At 47.6% G+C, this 24,189-nt stretch overlaps 1 protein-coding gene across 3 annotated transcripts in view; it reads left to right on the top strand.

Moving 5' to 3' along the window:
- The window catches only part of CCBE1 (collagen and calcium binding EGF domains 1), a 134,333-nt gene extending 110,545 nt beyond the window's left edge, over window positions 1-23,788 (top strand). For all 3 annotated transcript variants that reach the window (XM_077346907.1, XM_077346908.1, XM_077346909.1), the window contains exons 3-11: window positions 2,221-2,273; window positions 5,511-5,645; window positions 6,293-6,430; window positions 9,608-9,711; window positions 12,624-12,744; window positions 16,643-16,782; window positions 17,034-17,069; window positions 17,785-17,820; window positions 18,747-23,788. In XM_077346907.1, coding sequence (XP_077203022.1) covers window positions 2,221-2,273; window positions 5,511-5,645; window positions 6,293-6,430; window positions 9,608-9,711; window positions 12,624-12,744; window positions 16,643-16,782; window positions 17,034-17,069; window positions 17,785-17,820; window positions 18,747-18,980 — 997 coding nt within the window. In that variant the 3' untranslated portion in view covers window positions 18,981-23,788. The remainder of the gene's footprint in view (window positions 1-2,220; window positions 2,274-5,510; window positions 5,646-6,292; window positions 6,431-9,607; window positions 9,712-12,623; window positions 12,745-16,642; window positions 16,783-17,033; window positions 17,070-17,784; window positions 17,821-18,746) is intronic.
- Window positions 23,789-24,189: the final 401 nt, after the last annotated feature.

Raw genomic sequence — 24,189 nt, 5'->3', positions numbered from 1 at the left:
TAACAAATGAACAGGGGTGGCTGGTCTCCCACAAAACTGATGTTGCTCCAAGCTCCTCCACTCTACATCTGCACCGTACAAAGCTCTCTTGACCCAGGCAGTGCTTCTGCACCCCCTCCATCAGTATCATGTTTATCAAACTCAAGAAGAACAAATGTTGGTTTTTATACCTTGCTTTTCACTACCCAAAGGAGTCTCAAAGCAGCTTACAATTGCCTTGCCTTCCTCTCCCCAAAACAGCCCTAAGAAAACTGTGACTAGCCCGAGATAACTCAGCTGGTTGCATGTGGAGGAGTGGGGAATCAAGCCCAGTTCTCCAGTGAGAGGCCAACACTCTTAAACCATTTCAACAAGTGACCAGGGGAGCACACAGAGAATGCTTTCTCTAGCTTGAGCAGACTCTGAAACTGCTAGTGAGCCTGGCTGGGGGGGGGGGGGGAGCTCCCTCCTCCAGCTACAGGGTGTCTGGTGGGGTTGCCAGGCTCCAGGTGACAGCTGGAGCTTTCCCAGAATTACAACTGATCTCCAGTCTCCAGAGATCAGTCCCCCTGGAGAAAATGGCTGCTTTGGAAGGTTGATTGGTGTTGTCTTCTGGCACTTGGATTCAGAGGTTGACTGCCTTTGAAACTGGAAGTTCTCCCTAGTCATGTGGGTAGTAGTCACAGAGAGCTGTCCACCTCTTTAAAGTTGTCTATGGATTTCCAGAAGAAGGGGGAGGGGGAGGGGTTGGTTCTTATATTGGAAGCCGCTTTTCCCTACCCAAAGGAGGCTCAAAGCGGCTTACAGTCGCCTTCCCTTTCCTCTCCCCACAACAGACACCCTGTGAGGTGGGTGAGGCTGAGAGAGCCTTGATATCCTTGCTTGGTCAGAACAGTTTTAATCAGTGCTGTGGTGAGCCCAAGGTCACCCAGCTGGCTGCATGTGGGGGAGTGCAGAATCAAACCCAGCATGCCAGATTAGAAGTCCGCACTCCTAACCACTACACCAAACTACACCAAATAATCACCAAATAGTGATTAAAGCCCTCAAAATACCTAGTGTCAGAGGAGAACGTAGGCTTTCCAGAAACTTGGTGGGATGAGGATAATCAGCGGGATACATGATTCTTGGATATAGAATCATAGGATTATTGACTTGGAAGGAACCCCAGGGTCATCAATCCGAACCCCCTGCACAATGCAGGAACTCAAAACCACCTGCCCATCCACAGTGGCTCCAATTTCATGCCTAAGTGATCCCCCACCACTACCAAAAATCTCCCGAATCCAGCCTGGCCTGGGGGAAATTTACTCACCATCCTACAGGACTAGTTCCAGTGCTTTTTATCTTGGTCATTAATGATCTGGAGCTGAGAGTGAGCCGTGAAGTGGCCAGGTCTGCGGGTGACACTAAGTTGATCAGGGTGGTGAGAACCAAGGGAGACTGGTGGGGTGCTCCGGAGGGATCTGCTGAGTGGGTGTCAGTGTGGAAAATGAGGTTCAGCACTGCCAAGTGCAAAGGAATGCACATTGGAGTCCAAAATCCTAGCTCTAAACAGAAGTGGATGGGGCCTGGTGGTAGCTCCCTGGGACAGAGACTGGAGTCATGGAAGATAAACTCACTGTAGATGCTGTTGTTGATTATTCTGAAGGTGATTGAAAACAGGTCAGCCTGTATCATGATGACCCTGCATAAAGCTGTGGTGGGGCTCCCCTGGGACTACTGTGTACAGAACTGTAAGTTGGATACACACTTTTCTTGGATGCTTTAGGATGCTTTGGGCTAATCCTGCGTTGAGCAGGGGGTTGGACTAGATGGCCTGTATGGCCCCTTCCAACTCTATGATTCTATGATTCTATGATTCAGTAATCCCAGTGGAGCCCCACCACAGCTTTATGCAGGGTCATTGCACCTCCAGAAGGATATTCTAGCACCAGGGAAAGGTGCAGAAAAGGACAACTAAAATGAATAGGGGGGGTTCCAAATGAAGAAAGGTTAAAAAGTTTAGGGTTGTATATGTTTTATTGCATTTTGATGGTTCTTATCACTAAGGTAAGCTCCCTCCGTCTCTGGAGAAGAGGAAGGAATATAAATAGTGTAAAATAAATTGCTAGGTTTATTAACCTCATCTGGTGAAGGAAATGATGTTTGGTCTACTTAAACTATAACACGTTTGAACTGCTTTAAAGTATAATTATTATCTCTCTCTCTCTCTCTCTCTCTCTCTCTTTTGTCTTTCAGGAAAAAGTGCTGTAGGGGTTATAAATTTGTTCTTGGACAATGCATCCCTGAAGGTACGTGATTGAATTGTTTCCTTTTTCCTGTGCCGGCTACTACAGCAGCTCTGGTTTCCTGGGCTGGTAATAAAGACAGGTCCACATCCACGATTGGAGTTTCACGATTGTGAGGAGTGTTGTGTTATCGTCAAACGTTCCACTCCAGCACAGGCATTTGTGCAAAGAGCCCATTTTACAAGAGGCTTGAAACTTGTGCCAGAATTAAAATGTGTCAGCGATAAATGTGCCACAGGCTCCCTGGTTTCTTTCTTTTTCTTCCCACAAACATGCCCTGCTGGCCTTTCGGACTTTGTTTCCACCGTTTCAACTTTTCAGGAGATGTGTGTGGGATCCTCAGATTTCCCTGGCTGTTGACAGTTGCCACACAGTTGACCGGAGGTGTTGAAGTCATATGTTATGAGGGCCAGACCTGACATAAATTTTAGTTTGCCGAGCCTGGCCATGTGTGTGCCATAAAATGTAATGTCAAGTACTGGAGATATACACATTATAAAGGGCACAGGCAAACTGTATTTTTTACTCAAGATACAAATGAAAACAATCTACTGGAGAACCCACATATTTCATTGTATGTAAGGCTAGTATTTTTTTTTCCAGGGGGTGGGAGGGTATCTAACATTTCCATACAAATTAGTTACTTTTTGTCTATATAGTACTTTTAGGAGACAGTCATCTTCTTTGAAAGTAAATGAAGTAATTTTTCAGCATCTCCTCCCAAAGAAGAAGAAGAAGAATTGAAGAATGGTTGGTTCTTATATGCCGCTTTTCTCTACCTGAAGGAATCTCAAAGTGGCTTACAGTCACCTTCCCTTTCCTCCTCACAACAGACACCCTGTGAGGGAGGAGAGGCTGAGAGAGCCCTGAGATTACTGAAGAAGAAGAGTTGGTTCTTATATACCCCTTTTCTCTACCAGGAGTCTCAAAATGTTTCGTTTCGTTTCATTTCATTTCATTTCATTTTTTTGCATGCCCCTAACTTATTTTTTGCATGCCCCTAACATTACTTCGGCCACCTCATGAGAAGGAAGGACTCCCTGGAGAAGAGCCTAATGCTGGGAGCGATCGAGGGCAAAAGAAGAAGGGGACGACAGAGAATGAGGTGGCTGGATGGAGTCCCTGAAGCAGTCGGTGCAAACTTAAATGGACTCCGGGGAATGGTAGAGGACAGGAAGGCCTAGAGGATCATTGTCAATGGGGTCGCGATGGGTCGGTCACGACTTTGCACCTAACAACAACAACAACAACAACAACAACAACAACAACAACAACAACAACAACAACAACAACAACAACAATTGAAGCATGTTTTGTAAGCCACTTTGCAACCCTTGCAGGGGAGAGCTTGAGTCCAGTAGAACCCTTAAGAACCCTGTGAAGAAGCATGCATGCACACAAAAGCTTAAACTTTGTTGCGCTCCAAGGTGCCACTGGACCCAAATTTGGTTCTGTTGCTTCAGACCAACACCTGAATCTACCTTGCGGGGAAAGGCCGATGTAAGTATTTCAGTATTTTGAACTCACAGCGCTGCACAAAAAGTAAAATGCCCCCCGAGATAATTTTTAAGAGAACCAAGTGTGTGTTGTCTCTAAATTGCAGATTTGTGCCGCTCGTTTTCTGCATCCTTTTTTTACCTTATGCAAATGACCCCAGTCTGAGGCTCCTCCTCAAATAAGGCTTTACACTTACTGTGTGTTGCTTGGAACAGTAGTGTTTTACGAGTCATCTGTTCCCCGCTTTGGCAGTCGAGAGCCGCTCGTATACCATTAAGAGCACGGTCCTGCCAAGACAGATGCATGTACTTAACTTGACGCGGTGCTGATATGAGCCAAAGCAGGCTGAAGGCAGCACAAGGACTCACCTTGATTTTATCAGGTTGATTTATTGTCGGCAGATGTGCCGGTCTAGCAACAAAGTCCTTTGGGAACTTTGGCATCCCGAACGCCAGCCTGATAATGAACTGGGACCGGACCAGAAAATATGGATTGGAAACTTAGCAGGTGACAAATCCCTTCAGCGATTACACCTAGGTTTGGCTCCGTCGTCCGTGAGTCAGGTTGTACCGAGAAAAACTCGGGGATCATCAGCCCTGCAAAACTGATCCCTGAAACGGGGCAGGAAATAGTTGTAAGGTGAGGAGACTCTGACAGAGCGGGCTGCACTTACGTCAGGGACAGGCCGCATGATTGCAGCTAATTTGAAACCAATGGGGCTTAGGCTGCATGCCCAGAAGCTAATTCCAGCTGTGGGTCCATGCAGGGAAAGTAAACGTCGGTGCCACCCTCTAAAACTGTGTGGCTGCACATGGGAAGAAAAGGAATACGTGGATGGCAGCCACTGCTAATGGCTCAAAAAGGGAATTGTAGTCCAGTAGCCCCATGGAAAACAACAGTGGAAACCCCCTTCTAAGGAAAGCCTCAACAATACAACAGCTGAGAAGCAGCAGTAACCACTGAGGCAGAGACAGATGTTGCTAGAGAGCCTTGGCAGCTGCTGAAAGGATCATACCTTTGTCTCCTCCCACTATACCAGCTTGGTGCAGTGGTTAGGAGTGTGGACTTCTAATATGACCAGCTGGGTTTGATTCCCCCCTTCTTCCTCCACATGCAGCCAGCTGGGTGACCTTGGGCTCATCACAGCACAGATAAAGCTGTTCTGACTGAGCAGTAATATCAGGGCTCTCTCAGCCTCACCTCCCTCACAGGGTGTCTGTTGTGGGAAGAGGAATGGGAAGGGACTGTAAGCCGCTTTGAGCCTCCTTCGGGTAGGGAAAAGCGGCATATAAAAACCAACTCTTCTTCTTCAGTAATCTCAGGGCTCTCTCAGTCTCACCTCCCTCACAGGGTGTCTGTTGTGGGGAGAGGAAAGGGAAGGCAAACGTGAGCCGCTTTGAGATGCCTTCTGGTAGAGAAAAGCGGCACGTAAAAACAACTCTTCTTCCTCTTCTTTCACCCTTTGCCAAGCATGGCCAGTCTGTATTATTTTATAATCCCTATTTGAGAGGACATTTGTAGGAACATCCCCCAATCCCCTGCAAATGAAAATATTGTTCCATCTTGGAAGCTGCCTGGTTGAATTCATGCCGTTGAGAAAAAACAAACTTCCCTTGATTAATAACTTCAGATATTAAAATGTGAGGACGAATACCAAATTGATGAGCCGCTGTTTAACAACCTGTACACTAGTTGATATTTTCAGCACATTTCACATTTCTCTTTCTCTCCCTCTCTTTCCAGACTATGACGTCTGTGCAGAGGCTCCTTGCGAACAGCAATGCACAGATAACTTTGGGCGTGTTTTGTGCACCTGCTACCCTGGTTATCGGTACGACCGTGAAAGACACAGAAACAGAGAGAAGCCCTATTGCCTGGGTGAGTGGAAGACAAAGCCCTACAACCGAAATAATAAAACTCAGATATGCAACTGGCCGGACTTGGATTTTGCACAATTTTGGCAAAGCAAAATGACCGGACTGCTCTGCGGGAACAGCACCATCAGGGCTGTGACGAGCCCAAGGTCACCCAGCTGGTTGCATGTGGGGGAGCAGGGAATCAAACCCGGCTCACCAGATTAGCAGTTGACACTCTCAGCCACGACACCACGCTGGCTGAAGAAGTGTGTGTGCAAACAAAATTTATACCCAGAATTAAACTTCTTGGTCTTAAAGATGGAACTGGACTGAAACTTCCCCCCCCAAAAAAACCTGTAATTCTAGTGGCTTTTAAAAAGGTGACACCTGGGCTCCATTGTCCTGTTGATATTTATGCTTCCAGGGAGTTCAGGAAGCTGGGTCTTGAGTCGCCTAGGGCAGGGGTAGTCAGCCTGTGGTCCTCCAGATGTCCATGGACTACAATTCCCATGAGCCCCTGCCAGCAAATGCTGGCAGGGGCTCATGGGAATTGTAGTCCATGGATATCTGGAGGACCACAGGTTGACCGCTCCTGCCCTGGAGGGAAATGTTTGTTTCTGATCACTCTTTCTCCTCTTGTTCTCCCCACCCATCACCCGCCCCTCTCAGATATCGATGAGTGCGCCACGAGCACAGAGCCCCCCTGCCCCCACATCTGCATCAATACCGTCGGAAGCTACCGATGCGAGTGCCACGCAGGCTTCATCCGTGAAGACGACGGCAGGACGTGCACCAAAGGAGAGAAAGGTATTCGCCTGGCTTTGCTTTAGTGAGCCGCCACGGACCCAGAAGCTGCCCGACTGCACTAAATCGAAGCCCACCGGTAATAGGGACCCTGGGGCTCAGAAGCAAACTAGAAATCTTCCCGTCAGTCCTGCATAGTGCAGGAGGTTGGACTAGATGACCCATGAGGTCCCTTCCAACTCTATGATTCTATGATTCTAAATATTTGTCTTAATGCATAACCATGGACTTACATACACTTTACCTAGCATGTCGTAAAAGTGCAAGGAGACAGGAGCTTTGCAGGAAGGTTGTTGTTGTTGTTAGGCGCGAAGTCGTGAACGACCGATCGCGACCCCATGGACAATGATCCTCCAGGCCTTCCTGTCCTCTACCATTCCCCAGAGTCCATTTAAGTTCACACCGACTGCTTCAGTGACTCCATCCAGCCACCTCACTCTCTGTCGTCCCCTTCTTCTTTTGCCCTCAATCGCTCCCAGCATCAGGCTCTTCTCCAGGGAGTCCTTCCTGCTCATGAGGTGGCCAAAGTATTTGAGCTTCATCTTCAGAATCTGGCCTTCTAAGGAGCAGTCAGGGCTGATCTCCTCTAGGACTGACTGGTTTGTTCGCCTTGGTTTCCCTAAATTTGGAATCCTGAAAATCCTCTTCCCCATTTATAACCCAGCTCGGCAAATTGTTGGTGATATTGGGTGATATGACCATATATGGTCACGTTGACCCATACCCCAAGTGGCCAATGATGGGCCTGGAGAGGGTGGGAAGGGGAGGGGCCCCGGGTGGGCGTGTCCACAGCTCTCCTTCCCAACCATATTCTGCACGATGACGCCACTTCTGAGGCTTCTCAAAGCCTGGAGAATGCTTCAGGGGTTTCTCAATGGTCAAAAAGTTGAGAAAGGCGGAGCTAGAAGGTGGGATTATCAGGGGAAACCATGAACACAAACCACTAAGAGCAACACATGTGGACATGGATCCCCCGGGAATAGGAGGCAGAAACGGCAATGTGTGAATGGCTCCTAGCTTTGAAATGCAATGCCCAACACCTTCCTACTCTTACCTTGGTGAACAATTCAGAAACCCTCAACAGAGGAGCGCCATCTTGTGTCAAACATGAGGACCTGCAGGCCTCCAACCTTTCCAGGTCTCGAGGTGCGCTGGAGAGCAATAGCTTTCCCGGAATGAGGTCACTGACACTGATCAGCTGATTAATTTCCCTTTATAGAGAACATCCATAAGGCCCTGATATCCCTTCTCCCTAACATCTTGGCTGTTTCCAAAGATAACAAGCGGCGCTGGAGAGAAATGAATCAGCCTGCGCATATCCCTCAGTTCCAAAGGCACGAAGTCCGCCCACCTCCCTTTGGCTTTCAGAGACTGAATTTTGATCTGCAGATTCAGGATGTTGCGTGTTTTCTTGATTTATTTTTTTTTTTGCGGGGGGGGGGAGCGCCCGAGTGGCGTAGCATCTTTGTGACTTGAGGGGTCGTCTTGCGTGTTTCCAAGACGGTGCAGCAGCCACATAGTCCGAGAAGAACATTCTGCAGATAATAGAAGACAGATGATGAGTTGTACAGCACCGAGGAAGGAAGGGGGGGAATGCACGCAAATTACCTCCGGCCCAGAGCACCCGGCATAAGCAAGGCCAGATCTTCGTGCTTTATGCTAAGCGAGCAAACTGCCCAACCAAGCTGATGTGTTCTTATCAGAGGATGCTGGTATCTCTGGCTGGCTTTGGGGGAAAGGAGCCTAGACAAACAAGCAAAGCCCAGAGGGGTAGCTGTGTTTGAAAATAGAACTAAAGTCCAGGCTACCTAACAGACTAATAACGCTCGTGCCAGCATGAACTGTCCTGAATCGAGCTCAGTGGTTCTTCTGGAGTGGTAAAGGCAGAATTTAGCCTGATCCCTAATCCCCAGGAAATAAGAAAGAGCAGCTCATTTTCATCCCTCCAAGGTGGAATAAAGGTAAAGGTAAAGGTATCCCCTGTGCAAGCACCGAGTCATGTCTGACCCTTGGGGTGACGCCCTCTAGCGTTTTCATGGCAGACTCAATACGGGGTGGTTTGCCAGTGCCTTCCCCAGTCATTACCATTTACCCCCCAGCAAACTGGGTACTGCTGTTGGTTACCAGTCAGAACAGTTTTGAGGGGCGGGCCATTCTATTTCTCCTGAGCTGTGATTTCGTTTCTCATCTGGCCACATCCTGCACCCATCTTGGAGAGGAGGAGGAGGAAGAGGAGGAGGAGAGTTGGTTCTTATCTGCCACTTATAGGGGATTTTATATGTGTTGTAACCCGCCACGAGCCTTTGGGAGTGGCAGGCTAGAAATCAAACAATAATAAATAATAATAATAATTTTAAAAAGTGTTATTCAAGGTATAAGCTCTTGTGTGTATGCATACCGTCTCAAAGTGTGCATGCACACAAAAGCCTGTGCCTTGAAGAAAACTTTGCTGGTCTTAAAGGTGCCTCTGGACTCCCAATTTGTTCCACAAAAGAATGTGTAATTGTATACTCTTGTCCCCAATTGCTGGAACCAGTGCAACCTTCCTTGTTTTCAGGGCACACTCCACATTCCGCAGGCTCCAGCACTGCATTGCCGGAGATTACAAGGATCTTCTTTGAAAACAAGTCTCTGAACCTTACTCCACTCTGAGAGCCTCCCCACGCATCCCCCCCCCTCCAATCAAAATAATCAACGGTGATAAAAGCGGCTTTTGTGCAGATTGCGAGCAAAACAAGAGGCCCCCTTGCATGGGATATAGATTGGCCCAATTTATAGCGTGTGAAAATTGGCCCTTGGAGGGGGGATTATAAATCACTTCTGGACCCGTCCTTGTTCCTGTACAGTAAAAGCTCGGATAAAAAAGTGTAGAGGTACACACATTTCTCTCCCCTGAAATATAAAAGGTGTTTTTTAAAAAGGCATTTAAGACTCGCTAAGTGGTAACAGCTGTTCTTAAGCCAGTTTCTTGCTGGGGATTTGTCTGGCCTTTCACAGTGATTCACTACCAAGAAAGGCTGTTTCTACCAGGGGCACCTCTTCCTCTCACTGAAAGGCCAGAAAGAAAACTTCAAAGGTTTCCCTGTGCTCGGTTTTCTTTGCCACCCTCTTTTCTATGCTCTGTTTCCTTCCGTCTTTTTTTTTTTAATGATTAGCTTTTTCTTCTTCCTTTTCAAACAGGGTTTCCCGAGAAGACCGATAACGTGGTGAAACAGGGGGCCTGCTGTGCCTCCTGCAAGGAGTTCTACCAAATTAAGCAGACAGTGTTGCAGCTGAAACAGAAGGTACAAGAGTCACTTGGCGTGTGTGTTTTTTAAAAAATGACTAAATAATGGAAACTGTATAGCACTGATGGCCAGAAATGCATCTACTGCTATAAAACAGGAACCTTAGAACCACAGAAACATAGAGTTGGAAGGGGCCATACAGGCCATCTAGTCCAACCCTGTGCTCAATGGAGGAGGGGGAGAATCTTATGGAGTCTCAAAGTGGCTTACAATCGCGTTCTCTTTCTTCTCCCCACACCAGGCACCCTGTGAGGGAGGTGAAGGTGAGAGAGCCCTGATATTACTGAAGAAGTTGGTTCTTATATGCCGCTTTTCTCTACCCAAAGGAGTCTCAGAGTGGCTTAGAATCACCTTTCCTTTCCTCTCCCCGCAACAGACACCCTGTGAGGGAGGTGAGGCTGAGAGAGAGCCCTGATATTACTGCTCAGTCAGAACAGCTTTATCAGTGCTGTGGCAAGCCCAAGGTCACCCAGCTGGCTGCATGTGGGAGAGCGTGGAATCAAACCCTGCTTGCCAGATTAGAAGTTGAACTAGATGACCCAGGAGGTCCCTTCCAACTCTATGATTCTAGGATTCTGTAGTTTTCCAAACAGTGTTCTGGAAATCCCTGAGGTTCTTTGAAAGTTTTCTAGCGCTTGCCCATCATTTCCTGCAGCATACCCAGAGCTGCTCAGGAGCGTTGGGTGACTTCACGCAAGGTCACAGTGATGCCTAGTAGATCTGGGCCCTCTTGTGTGAAATGAACTTCAGTCCTAGAAAATGCTTGCAAGATTCAGTGAAGCGCACAGGAATTCCATGGCAGGCACGAACATTTTCCTCACTGGGGAAACGAAGAAAAACAGGGATCGCATTCCCCAAAGGTGGGCAGTTAACGAAAACCTCTGGTTTTCCTCCTCCTTTTCCACCGTTCCCTTGACAGAGTTGCTCAACGAAGCTGAAGGAACCCCTTGCCAAAAGAAATAAAGAGCCAAGCAATCCGTCCGCGCAAGCAACACCATGTGTGGGAAAAGCGAGTACCCCCATGCACATGCAAACACTTAGACGAACGTCAGCAAGCCTCTAATTAGAAGTCGGCACTGAAGCCAGACCCTGGGCATCCCACCCCTCAGCCTAGTCAGCAACTTTCCTCTTAGAATATCTTTGGGATTACGTTCCAATGGGTAGCCGTGTTGGTCTGAAGCAGCACAATAAAATCAGAGTCCCGTAGACCTTTAAGACCAACAAAGATCTATTCAAACTTGAAAGCTCATGCCTTGAATAAATCTTTGTTGGTCTTAAAGGTGCTACTGGACTCTGATTTTTTGGGGGATTACGGTGCAAGATGGCCGACCAAGGCAAGGATCCTCTCTTGCTTCTGCGTCGTCCCTTCGCGCCTGTCCCTTATGAAGGTTTGCAACCTTACGGGGGGAAATTAGGGTATGATGAAAGGCAGGTCATTTTAGACAGCAGCTCCACACCACAATGAAGAAAGCAGGACGGGGCAGGAGTCGAATCTGAGCCCGCTGTTGCTTTCCGCTGAAGAGGACCGCACTCGGCGTCCAAAGCCGAGGCTTGGCACAAGAGGCAGATTCTTCTTTCCAAGAGATATTGAAGAGCTTGCTTCCAGGAGGGAGAGGGAGGGAGTGGGTGGCTGTGCACACATTTCATGTGCTTCCAGGCCAGGCTGACTCAAGGGGTTGGCAGCTGGGTGACCTTGGTCAGAGCATCGGCGCTATCTGGTACAGATAAGTGAGTTGGCTGTGCAGCTAAGAATGCATCTGTGTGCATGCCATGGGGGGGAGGGGAAGTCTTCTCATGCTCCAAGCATTCCAACGATTTGAAGATGAAAACCATCCTGAACATAGAATTGTAGAGTTGGAAGGGTACATGGAGGCCATATAGTCCAACCCCCTGCTCAAGGTAGGATCGGCCTAAAGCATTCAGGAGAAGGATCTGTCCAGCTGCTGCTTAGAATAATAGAATCCTAGAGTTGGAAGGGACCATAGAGGTCCTCTAGTCCAACCCCCTGCTCAACGCAGGACCAGCCTAAAGCATGATCTGTCCAGCTGCTGCTTAGAATCATAGAATCCTAGAGTTGGAAGTGACCATAGAGGTCCTCTAATCCAACCCCCTGCTCAATGCAGGACCAGCCTAAAGCATCCAGGATAAGGATCTGTCCAGCCACTGCTTGAAAACTGCTGGTGAGGGGGAGCTCCCCACTTCCTTGGGCAGCTGACTTCACTGCTGTACTGCCCTGGCTGTACTTCCCTCTCCCCAATTGCCAGCCAGTCCAACACTCAAAACCTAGATGGGGGAATATTCCAGAGAGACTTTATGCAGGTCTACCCTGACCTACGGTGGCTCAGAGCAGCCTGGTTTTGTCAGGTCTCAGAAGCTAAGCAGGGTCAGCCCTGGTTACTACTTGGATGGGAGACCTCCAAGGAAGCCCAGAGTCACTCTGCAGAAGTAAGCAACGGCAACCTGTCTCTGCCTGCCTCTTGCCTAGAAAACCCTATGGGGGTCGCCATGTCAGCTGTGATGGGAAGGCAGTTTTGTACAACCACTGTGAGTTCCAGTTTGGAGAGCCAGCTTGGTGTAGTGGTGAGGAGTGCAGACTTCTAATCTGGCGAGCCGGGTTCGATTCTGCGCTCCCCCACATGCAGCCAGCTGGGTGACCTTGGGCTCGCCACGGCACTGATAAAACTGTTCTGACCGGGCAGTGATATCAGGGCTCTCTCAGCCTCACCCACCCCACAGGGTGTCTGTTGTGGGGGGAGGAATGGGAAGGCGACTGTAAGCCGCTTTGAGCCTCCTTCGGGTAGGGAAAAGCGGCATATAAGAACCAACTCTTCTTCTTCTTCTTCTTCTTCCAAATTTCACCCCCTTGGATCAATGCCCTTTGAGGCTGCATTTTCCTCTCTTCTTTCCAGGTTGCTTTGCTGCCGAACAATGCTGCTGACCTTAGCAAACCGATCACTGGCGAAAAGGTGCTTGCATCCAATGCCTACATAGCAGGGCCCCCGGGACAGCCAGGTGATCGAGGCCCTCCAGGTAAGGCAACAGAGCCGATTGCTCCTAGATTTAAGAAGGTTTGAGGGCGGGGAGAGCCAAAGAGCTCAGGATGGACAAGGCGGAATTATTCCACTTGATTTTACAACAACCCTGTGATGTTGGTTAGACTGAGAGTCAGTGGCTCACTCATGGCAGAGAGGGTTGAGTCTCCCAAGAAGAAGAGTTGGATTTTATACCCTGCTTTTCATGGCTCGAAGGAGTCTCAAAGTGGCTTACAATCGCCTTCCCTTCCTCTCTCCTGTGAAGTAGGTGCGGTTGCGAGAACTCTGACCGAACTGCTCCGTGAGAACAGCTCTAACGGGACTGTGACTAGCCCAAGGTCACCCAGCTGGCTGCATGTGAAGGAGGAGTGGGGAATCAAACCGAGCTCGCCAGATTAGAAGCCGCCGCTCTTAACCACGACACCAGGCCCAGTCCTTTAACCACGACACCCAACTGGTCTCAGTGATAGACAGACCATGGGCATGAACAGAAATTCAAGCCATCTGTATTAGGATTCTGGCATAGTGAAGACAAACCAAAACAACCTCAAGGGAGATTTCTGGCCTGTTTCAGGGACTAATCAGAAGATGAGGGCACACGGAAAGTCAAGAACAGTAGTGGGGCCACAACATGGTCAGCATTCGTCATATTGTTTAGATTTTTTGGGTACATTGGGATGTGGTCCCACTACAGTTCCTGGTTCAGGGGCTGCCTGCACTCTTAAATACTTCAGGAAGATGGGGCAGGGGAGGCTGGAGCCCCCCTTCCCCAGCACCCCTGTTCCAATCCAGATCGGAAATGCACAGATGCATCAAAAGAAAGAATGTCAGTGTGGCGTGGTGGCTAAGAGCGGCAGCTTCTAATCTGGCGAGCCTAGCTTGATTCCCTGGCTCCTCCTCTGAGCCCCACCTCCCTCACAGGGTGTCCATTGTGGGGAGAGGAAAGGGAAGGCGACTGAGACTCCTTTGGGCATAGTAAAGCATGGTATAAAAGCCAACTCTTCTTCTTCTACTTCTCTCTCAGACTTGGGTATGTGTGGGAGTCGACTCATGTAATTTGGCCCTTAGTTCAGATGGGCAGTAGGAAGTTTAGACACAGGAAGCTGCCCTTTACTGAGTCACTGTTGGTCCATTACATTCAGTACCATCCATTCAGACTGGCAGCCACTCTTGGAGGTCTCAAGTTCAGCTCTTCTGCATCACCAACTGCTTGGCCCTACTAACCGGAGATGCCTGGGATTGAAACAGGGACCTTCTGCATGCCAAGCAGATGCCCTCCCACCATGCCATAGCACCTTTCTCCAAGATTAAATGGCTAATAACCAGCATCTGTTTCTTAAAGGCTGCACAAGATTCCATGGGGACAATGTTATGAAGTGGAACACGCGGAATGTACTCCTGTGTTTTGCAAGAGATTCCCCCTTTAAGAAGCATTGTTCTGTCATTTAAGTGGCTTATCAGTTAGCCCAGCCATTTAGATCTCTCAGTCCCAATCAGATTTATCACTCAAGGCAGCTTACTGTTTTACCAGTCAGTGGAAATACATATTAAAAAAAACAGTAGCCTTTGAAAAGATTTTAAAGCAGCAGTGTTAAAAATTATATATATCTTAAACCAGGGGTAGTCAAACTGCGGCCCTCCAGATGTCCATGGACTACAATTCCCAGGAGCCCCCTGCCAGCAAATGCTGGCAGGGGGCTCCTGGGAATTTTAGTCCATGGACATCTGGAGGGCCGCAGTTTGACTACCCCTGTCTTAAACAGTCTCTGAGCAGAAAGCATTAAAAACAGAAATGACTGAAGCTGCTACCCACAGAAACAACCATCAATCAAATTATTCATTCATTCATTCATTCATTCATTCATTCATTCATTCATTCATTATTTGGATTTATATGACCGCCACACTCAGCAAACTGGCTCACAGCGGTTTACAAGCATGTAAAATGCGGATCCAATCCATAACAATAAAACAACAATATCGGCAGTAGAGAGCTATCAACAGTATAAAACAATCTCCCCATTAAATAACTCTAAAACTCTACAATATTACAACGGCGGTAATAATTAACAACTAACCTCATTTCCCACACAGGGTCGGTCTAGAATCAGGCAGATCTCAAGGAACGGAAATATATCAGAAGGGGCTGATCACATGATGGCTCGGGCACAGTCTAATACCGGCCCTGCCCCTAAGGGGAGGTTAGCAGAATGTCTGGAAAAAAACAGCAGAGCATCATCCAGGTGTAAGGCAGCTTTGAGTGTTGAATGTATTCAAAACATGGTACTGGTGCAAAGCTGGTAGGGGCTCATGGGAATTGTAGTTCATGGACATATGGAGGGCCACTGTTTGACCACCCCTGCCTTAAGGACTGTCTACCCCCATGTGAGTTTACCTGATCATTGCAATCACTTTTAGTGCCCTTGCCTTCTGAGGTTAGGTGGGAAGCAACCGCCTTGGCTCCAGAATCATCCCTGTTCATCCCCCTCCAGATTCCCTGTTTGGGGAGATCTGTCCTACCCTCTTTGGTCATTGTCCTCTGCTAGCAGTTGAAGGCTCTTTCTGTTTCTTAGCCTTGTTCCGTAGCCTTGTTCACACGTTACAAGAACCAGCCCCTCTTCACTTTACAACTGAAACCAGGGACTAGGCCCCAAATAATACCCATGAGCTGTACACGGGCTGAATATAATATGAGAATTATCCACACACGTATAAAGAGCAAGCAAGTGCACACAGTCCTTGCCCATGACGAGAAGACGCACACAGCGATGCCAAGCATTCTTTTCAACCACTGAATTGTGGTGCTGGCAAGGCAAAAAAGGTCAAGCTTGAGAGCAATATGTGTTACTATAAAACACCAACAAGAAGGAGGGCCAGTCGGAAGCCCTGTTTGCAAGGTACGGTGCATGCCCATGTATGCAGCTCTCCAAGAAGATGTTAAGAAGAAATGGGCAGTGTCATCACCTTGAGCATTTCCATACTGCAGTAAAGAACCTGGTCCTTGAGAAGTGCATGGGAATGCCGAATGCTTCACATCATACATCTCCTTTACCAGACAGGGTTGCCCTCAGAACTTGACGTCTTCCATCTGCTCCCCCCCCCCTCCATTGTATGAGCTGTCCAGGGTGCTGAAGGCCTTGAGTTCTGCTCTCCTAACTGAAAGCAGCCATACATCCCAAGCTACAGCTCACTGTGTGATTAATGGTTTAAAGGGGCTGGGGGGGGGGGGGCTGCAAGAAAAGTTTCTCAGCTGCAATTAACAGGCCTCCTGGATTGAGGGCTGTGCCCAGCTAATAAGTATCTCTGCTTTCGGTTCCAAGAGGTCCTGCACTAATCCAAATCCAGCTAGCCAGGTGTGAGCCTCTTTTAGCATTTCCCAGCAATCGATCTTGGAGCGAGATGGGAATTAAATCAGAGGTATTGCTTTCATACAACCCCGTTCATCAGCCACAGGTGTCACCAATTCAGGGCCGGACTGACCAGTAGGATAATAAGCTGTAGGCCAGCCTTTTCCAACCTACTGAATATTTTGTTCAGGCCTTGAGGAACTCTAGAAGTGCCTTGAAAACCCTAAAGCAGGGGTAGTCAACCTGTGGTCCTCCAGATGTTCGTGGGAATTGTAGTCTGTGAACATCTGGAGGACCACAGGTTGACTACCCCTGCCCTAAAGGGTCACCGTAGGATTGATGAGACTTAATGGCAACTTAATGAGACTTAGACTCTTGCCTTCATTAGACTTGGGTCCTTTATGCCTGTTTTCAGTCTCTGCTTTTGCTGAACCTACTTTTCACTTCGACTCACAACGCTTGGCTTTTACCAACCTACAAAACGCTGTCTAATCCAAAACTGTCTGACTACCTCCCCTGACCAATTTGACTGTTTCTTTTTGATTGCAGGGGCCCCGGGGCCAAAAGGGAACCCTGGATTTCCTGGCTCTCCTGGACCTTCAGGTCTGCCGGGCCCTAGAGGACCAATGGGGCCTATGGGGCCGTCTCCAGACTTATCCCATATCAAGCAAGGCAGGAGGGGCCCTGTGGTCAGTATTGTATCTCCCTGGAATTATCCATATCAATTCAATAAAGAGAGAGAGAGAGAGAGAGAGAGAGAGAGAGAGAGAGAGAGAAATAGAGAGAGAGAGAGATGGAGATAGAGAGAGATACAGAGAGAGACAGAGAGAGACAGAGAGAGACAGAGAGAGACAGAGAGAGACAGAGAGAGACAGAGAGACAGAGAGATCTTGTTGCTTGTACACTGTGTGATTTTGAGGACTCTGTTTCTGTTTTACAGGGCCCTCCGGGGGCACCAGGGAGAGACGGGGCAAAGGTCAGTAAACTAATCTTATTCCCCCTCACCCCAGAAAGGATCTTTTCATTTCTTGTAAAACACTAAGGAACGCCTTTTGACTAGGATCAGTGGATCTATATTTCCACTCTGCTGTGTCTTGTGAAGGGAACTTTGATGCTCAAAAGCATATACCCTGAAACTCTTGCTAGTCTCTAAGCCTGCTTTAGCGATCTGAAATCTTGCAAAATAGAGGCTGGATAGCCATCTGACAGAGAGGCTGATTCTGTGAAGGCTTAAGGGGGTGGCAGGTTGCAGTGGATGAGCAAAAGGATTGTGAGTGTCCTGGATAGTGCAGGGGGTTGGACTAGATGACCCATGAGGTCCCTTCCAACTCTATTATTCTAAAAGGGTTGCAGATTGGAGTAATAAATGTGATACTTAAATGAAATCAAGGCTGCAGTGCTAAATTCCCTTTCTGGAAAGCAAGTCCCACTGAGCTGAATACCACTAGCTTCCCAGTTACGTTTGTGGCGGAAACACGTTGGCTGTAGGATTCGGCTGAAAAAGTAGCCAAGCAGCAGGAAACAGGGTTTGTTTCGTGAGAATGAGAGCCCTTTCCTAGAGAGACGGCTGTATGCAAAAACCCATGGCCTGAAGGCGAGAGATCCTTGCGTATGCAAACAAAACTCTCTTTGTGGAATAAGTCTACATGTGGTGCTTCCATGCAGGTTTAACAGAACGGTGTTTGTTACAGGGTGAGAGAGGCGCACCAGGAGAAAAAGGGTCCCCTGTAAGTACCTTATTCAATTTTGATCTCTTTTCAGACAGGCAGGAATTGACATGGGCAGATCCCATAACCCTTACAGAGACTGATGGTTACTGGGGATTCATTAGCAAGCCAGAGTCAAATGAATAGCCATGATTCTGTCAATATATGCACAGGGCTAGCGCTGATGATTCAGGTCAGGATATTTTTATTTCAGGCTTTTATTTCATGGAGCCAGCATGGTGTAGTGGTGAGGAGCGTGGACTTCTAATCTGGGTAGCTGGGTTTGATTCCCCACTTCTACTTCACATGCAGCCAGCTGGGTGACTTAAGGCTCACCACAGCACTGTGTCTATTGTGGGGAGAGGAAGTTGAATGTAAGCCACTTTGAGATTTCTTCGGGTAGAGAAAAGCGGCATAGAAGAACCAACTCTTCTTCTTCTTCTTCAGTAATATCAGGGCTCTCTTATCCTCACCCACCTCACAAGGTGTCTGTTGTGGGGAGAAGAAAGGGAAGGCGACTGTAAGCTGCTTTGAGACTCCTTTGGGTAGAGAAAAGCGGCATCTAAGAACCTTCTTCAGTAATATCAGGGCTCTCTCAGCCTCACCCACCTCACAGGATGTCTGTTGTGAGACTCCTTCAGGTAGTGGCATCTAAGAACCAACTCTTCTTCCTCAGTAATCTCAGGGCTCTCTCAGCCTCTCCTCCCTCACAGGGTGTCTTGGAGTGAGAGAAAGGGAAGGAGAATATAAGCCGCTTTGAGACTCCTTCTGAAAGTGAAAAAATGGGTACAGAAAACAACTCTTCTTCTCCTCCTTCTTTTTAAAAATTAAATAGTCTTTGCATGCTTCTTTGATGACACCCTTTGAAAGTGGAGCTCTGAAAATGTGAAGTCCACAGGGCCACGAAGGACTAGTCACTTGATTATAATGCTTGGGACCTGTTGCAGGGGCCGCCTGGTTCCTTTGACTTCCTGTTGCTGATGATGGCAGACATCCGGAACGACATTGCCGAGCTGCAAGAAAGGGTGTTTGGGCACAGGACTCACTCGTCAGCAGAAGAGTTTCCACTACCTCAGGAATTCCCAAACTATCAGGACGTGGTGGATCTGGGATCTGGAGAAGACTATAAGCAAAGGACTACGTCAAAGAGCTCCAGAACGCACAGAGAAAGCCAACGTTAAACAGAACTGGTGTTGGGAGAAAGAATACACATTTAAAGGATGGTGATCCACAAGGCACTTAAGCCAGCATACTTACGCCTACCCCAGTTTACATCTATGGAATCAACAGAAACTAAGCTTGTGTACTTCATCGGGACTACTACCTTCCTTCTCCTGGTTTCAGAGGGTAGCTATGCTGGTTTGCAGCAAAAGAGTTACATTTAAGCCGAGTAGCCCCTTGCAGGCTACTCTGGGTATAATTTTTAGGGAATCAGAGCTTTAACTTGGGAAAGATGTACCCTGAAGACCATGACGGTCTCTAGGGAGCTGCTGGACTTGAATCTAGCCGTCCCTTTCCCTAAGCCTTGCAGATGAGGAGAAGTGTAGAGCCAAACTACACAATCAACAGATTCCTGCCCAGTGTATGCTGCTAGGATACACCACTTCAGAATGTCTGCATGTCCCCATGCCTCTTATTTAAGAAACCTTTGCATCTAGAAGACAGGAAAGCAAAGGTTTTATATTAGCCTTTTTAAAGCCGTGCTAGTTTTTCTAATACGTTGGGAGGGTTTTTTTCTTAATGAAACATTTCATCCCCTGTCTGCATTCTGAAGTGGCGAGGTCCAACCATAGATAAATCTTATATGTTTGCTCACGGTACGAGTCACCAAGGGGCACCGGTGCTAAAGTGTATTCTGAGGCTGAGCCTTCACTTGCCTCAGTAAGTCTATAAGTCCCTTATACTAATTTGCAGGCTCTCCAGGAGAAGGGCTGTGTGAATGCAGCTATAGGTGCCCACGAAGACACACAGCCTCTCTTTTCATCCTCCCCACAGGTCGTTCTGCCACGTAAACATTCTGCTATCCGTTAGCATCCTCTAAAGTTATCGGCATTCCAGAGAGCATTGGACTTCTCTGCATCCTTATTTTCGTGCTTGTGTGTGTTCCTGTTGCATCAGAGTTCTTATTTTGTTCCACTCGTGTTCTGCTCCCTCTAGTGGGTGATTCGATATTACATGGCTTTGTGTCCACATAAAAACCTGAGGTTGAAAACTGCAGGGAGATATGCCGGAACACACAAGCAAGGAAAATGAGAAGGCAAAAAGCCTATTTCGTTTTCTTCTGTTGGAAGAACTATACTATGCTGCTTCTTCTCTTGCCTCAGTGTTCTTGGGCGTGTAGTGCAGGAAATTTGCCTGATCAGCTGGCATCTGCCTAACTTGCTGGGGTCCTGTGCTCTGTAAACTGCATTAAGTCTGAGTACAATGGCTTGAGTGCATTGTAGATTGCAGTGTTAAAGATAACATGCTATTTTAGAAATGCACTGATATTGTATAAAGGTATATATATATATATATATTTTATTGTCCAGGTTGCTCCATTTTCTTCCTTGCAGAGATATTTACAGGCAGTAAACCCAATCCAGGTGTACATTTCTGAATAAGAAGTAGCCCTAAATCTGTACTTGCACATGGATCTGGAGAGCCTTACATTCTGAGGCTTCCAACTTTAACAATTTGCAAACCATCACAAATGAGGCCTTTCTCAGTTGCTCAGCAAAAAAGGGAGCTGATAAGCATTTTAACTGGCCAGGTATTAGTCTTCACAATCAAACAGCAAATGTACAGGTTGTATTTTCTAGCTATGAATTATTCTCATTTTATATGCAATGAACCTGTGGACAGTATGGTTCTCACACAGAGAACCTACCGACCGCTATGTGTGAGAATTCCCCTGTCAAATATATAATGAGTCAGCTCTAAAATACTGATCACTTATTGGGTGGGAGAAGAAGGTGTTACAAAATTCCATCTGCCCCAACAGGTACCGGTTACGATCTGCAGGGTTTACGTTGCAGGGATGTGTCCCTTATGGGTAGAAACTGAATCCACTCACAAGCACACACCGGATCAAGTGTGGATGTTCACATGGAACTCTCCTTTTGCACATCAGTTGCCTTTGCTGGATGTTGACAATTGTGTCAGTGTATTTATGGTGAAAGGGAGCCTCTTGTGGCGCCGAGCGGTAAGGCAGCAGACATGCAGTCTGAAAGCTCTGCCCATGAGGCTGGGGGTTCGATCCCAGCAACCAGCTCAAGGTTGACTCAGCCTTCCATCCTTCCGAGGTCAGTAAAATGAGTACCCAGCTTGCTGGGGGGTAAACGGTAATGACTGGGGAAGGCACTGGCAAACCACCCCGTATTGAGTCTGCCATGAAAACGCTAGAGGGCGTCACCCCAAGGGTCAGACATGACCCGGTGCTTGCACAGGGGATACCTTTACCTTTATTTATGGTGAGAAAAAGTGCTTTCAAGTCTCGGCAGACTTATGGGGACCCTGTAGGGGTTTCAAAGCAAGAGATGTTCAGAGGTGGCTTGCGGTTGCCTTCCTCGACCTAGCAATTTAAGGATTTCCTCCTGGTTTCCTATCCCAGTACTAGCAGGGACCAACTCTACTTAGCTTCTGAGACCAACCTGGCTAGCTTGAGCCATGCAGGTCAGGGCAGGAAGCACTTCACAGATGGTGAAGTGCTTCCTGCTTCCCCAAGCAGTGAGAAATCCAGTGGAGACACCACAGGATCCAGTTTCCTTTGGGAAACTGCTGAGTTCTTAGAGCGTTTTTTCCCCACAATATTTGCTTTCTTTGCAAATATATGTGCAGACCAGTCAGTGGGTTCTAGATCAAATCGAGCCTAAACTCTCCCTGGAAGCTAAAACGACTAACCTGAGGCTATTGTACTTTGGTCAAATCATGAGAAGACCAGAGTCACTGGAAAAAGCAATAATGCTAGGTAGAGTGAAAAACAGCAGGAAAAGAGGAAGACCCAGCATGAGATGGGTTGGCTCAATCAAGGAAGCCGCAAGGGCCCCCCCTTTGCAAGATCCCAGCAAGGCAATTCATGATAGGACGTTTTGGAGGTTATTCATTGCTAGGGAAGCAGCTTGATGGCACATAATGCGCCCAGACCCACACATGTGCAGAACCAAGTGCGCTCCTGCAGAGAGGCAGTAAAAGTTCTGCTGTATATCAGACGGCTAAAGAGCTGCTTCCTGCAACCTCAGAGGCTGTCACGGTCGCCAGGGGGAAAGCTCTCCATTTTCTCTGTCTCCAAATTCAAACAGCAAACATGTGGCGTTTTCCTTGCGCTCTGATGCATCCCCAACAGCTGGGGAGGTTGGTTTTCTGAGCTTGTCAAGCCACGCTTGGGTCAGCAAAGCAAAACAGAACACAGGACTGGCCCTACCCCCGGTAATCAAGAGAAGTTGAAATCATAGCCAAGCAATTTAAAGGCACACGCAAACACCCAGCCAACAAAGTTCAGTTTTGGTATGCGCACATATTGTGTCATCTGGAAAACAGAATGTGCCAGTTGACCCTAAAATTATGCAGGATTTAATTCAGCATTCACCCAATGTTCTATTCTGTGATAAAAGTCACTATGATCCAGTTTTGGTGCATTAATCAAAAGTTAAATATGAGACACTATCCCTTTCAAGGTCTCAGAGTCAAAAAACAGCTGCGACTGCTTAAACACGAGTCACTCATAGAATCATAGAGTAGGAAGGGACCTCCTGGGTCATCTAGTCCAACCCCCTGCACTATGCAGGACGCTCACAAACCTATCGCTCCTCCACTGTAACCTGCCACCCCTTGAGCCTTCACAGAATCAGCCTCTCCGTCAGATGGCTATCCAGCCTCTGTTTAAAAATTTCTAAAGATGGAGAACCCATCACCTCCCGAAGAAGCCTGTTCCCCTGAGGAACCGCTTTGACTGTCGGGAACTTCTTCCGGATGTTGAGACGGAATTTCTTTTGAATTAACTTCAACCCATTGGTTCTGGTCTGTCCACTTATTAGTGTAGTGCATTTGTTGCTCACAAATGTGTTTGCAGTAAAATAGATTTACTAGAACATGTTAAATGTGACCCAATACATTATGCTGACCTAACACGATGAGTAAAAGAAGTCCAATTCATTTGAATATAATGACCCATCTTAAAAGAGAGAGAGAGAGGGTGAGTTGAGTGAGTGAATTGAGTGATTGAGTTGAGTAAGTGAAAAATAGATTCAGGGGGTTGTAGCCGTGTTGGTCTGAAGTGCCAGAACAAAGTTTGAGTCCAGTTGCACCGTTTAAGACAAGCAAAGTTTAATGCTGCCTATAAACTTGCACGTGCATGCACGCTTCTTGTTTCAATGTATCTGAAGAAGCATGCAGGCACATGAAAGCTTCTACTCACCACCGAACTTTGTTGGTCTTCAAAGTGCCACCAGACTCAAACTTTATGATACAAAAAAAAAAAGCTTGTGCAGTTGGAGTCGGAGGAGAGAGGACGCTTCCCTCTAAACCTGAACGGGCTCTTACCCGAAGACCTCCCGTTTGCAATGAATCAACAAACACTAAAAGGAAGACATAATATTAGATGGCCTTAAAGTAAGCCCTGGAGATCTTGGTGCAATCCCTGCCTGAGCCAGCCAGGAACAAACAATGCGGGCAATTTGCAAGGAATTCCATCTCTGCATTCCTGCTTGGATTGAGTGGAACCAGAGCAACGGCCCCGGCAATCCCCAGTAAGCTCTCCCGCTCTTACTTTCCAGATCATCTTTCACGGGAAATGAGCCATGGGGGGTTCACGATGACACTTCTCATGATTTTGCCCCCCTGCGTTTCATGTCTTTCTTAAAAGCCCATGGCTCTGCAGCTTTGTGCACATTTAGAAAGCTATAACAGCACACAGTTATTTATAAGAATTATATGAAGTACTAGAGAGGGTGTAAAAGTGAATGTGATTATGCCGTGTATTTGCAATTAAAAAAGAGTTATTTTTTCTTAACACCCGCATTGCCTTGTTTGTTATCTTTCCGACTTATACCTTTCAAGGGCTGAGAGGGTAGGAAGCGGCTGTTGGCACATGCTCAGAGTTCAGCAAATAGACAGAATTTAGAATCATAGAATCCTAGAGTTGGAAGGGGCCATACAGGCCATCTAGTCCAACCCCCTGCTCAACGCAGGATCAGCCCTAAGCATCCTAAAGCATCCAAGAAAATTTAAGGGCCCGGGGATTGGACTCATAATAAAAGCAGGTTTTGCGAGCAGAGGAAACCCACAGTACAGACCTCATGTTGTCAGATCACTTGTCGTAGAGTTGACAGTTCTGGGTTGGGAAATAGCTGGAAGCTTTGGGGGTGGAGCCAGGAGTGGGCGGGATTTGGGACGGGGAGGGACCTGGGTGGA

This window comes from Paroedura picta, chromosome 7 (assembly GCF_049243985.1).
Source record: "Paroedura picta isolate Pp20150507F chromosome 7, Ppicta_v3.0, whole genome shotgun sequence".
Taxonomy (NCBI): domain Eukaryota; kingdom Metazoa; phylum Chordata; class Lepidosauria; order Squamata; family Gekkonidae; genus Paroedura; species Paroedura picta.
This window is presented reverse-complemented; position numbering and strand designations above follow the sequence as displayed.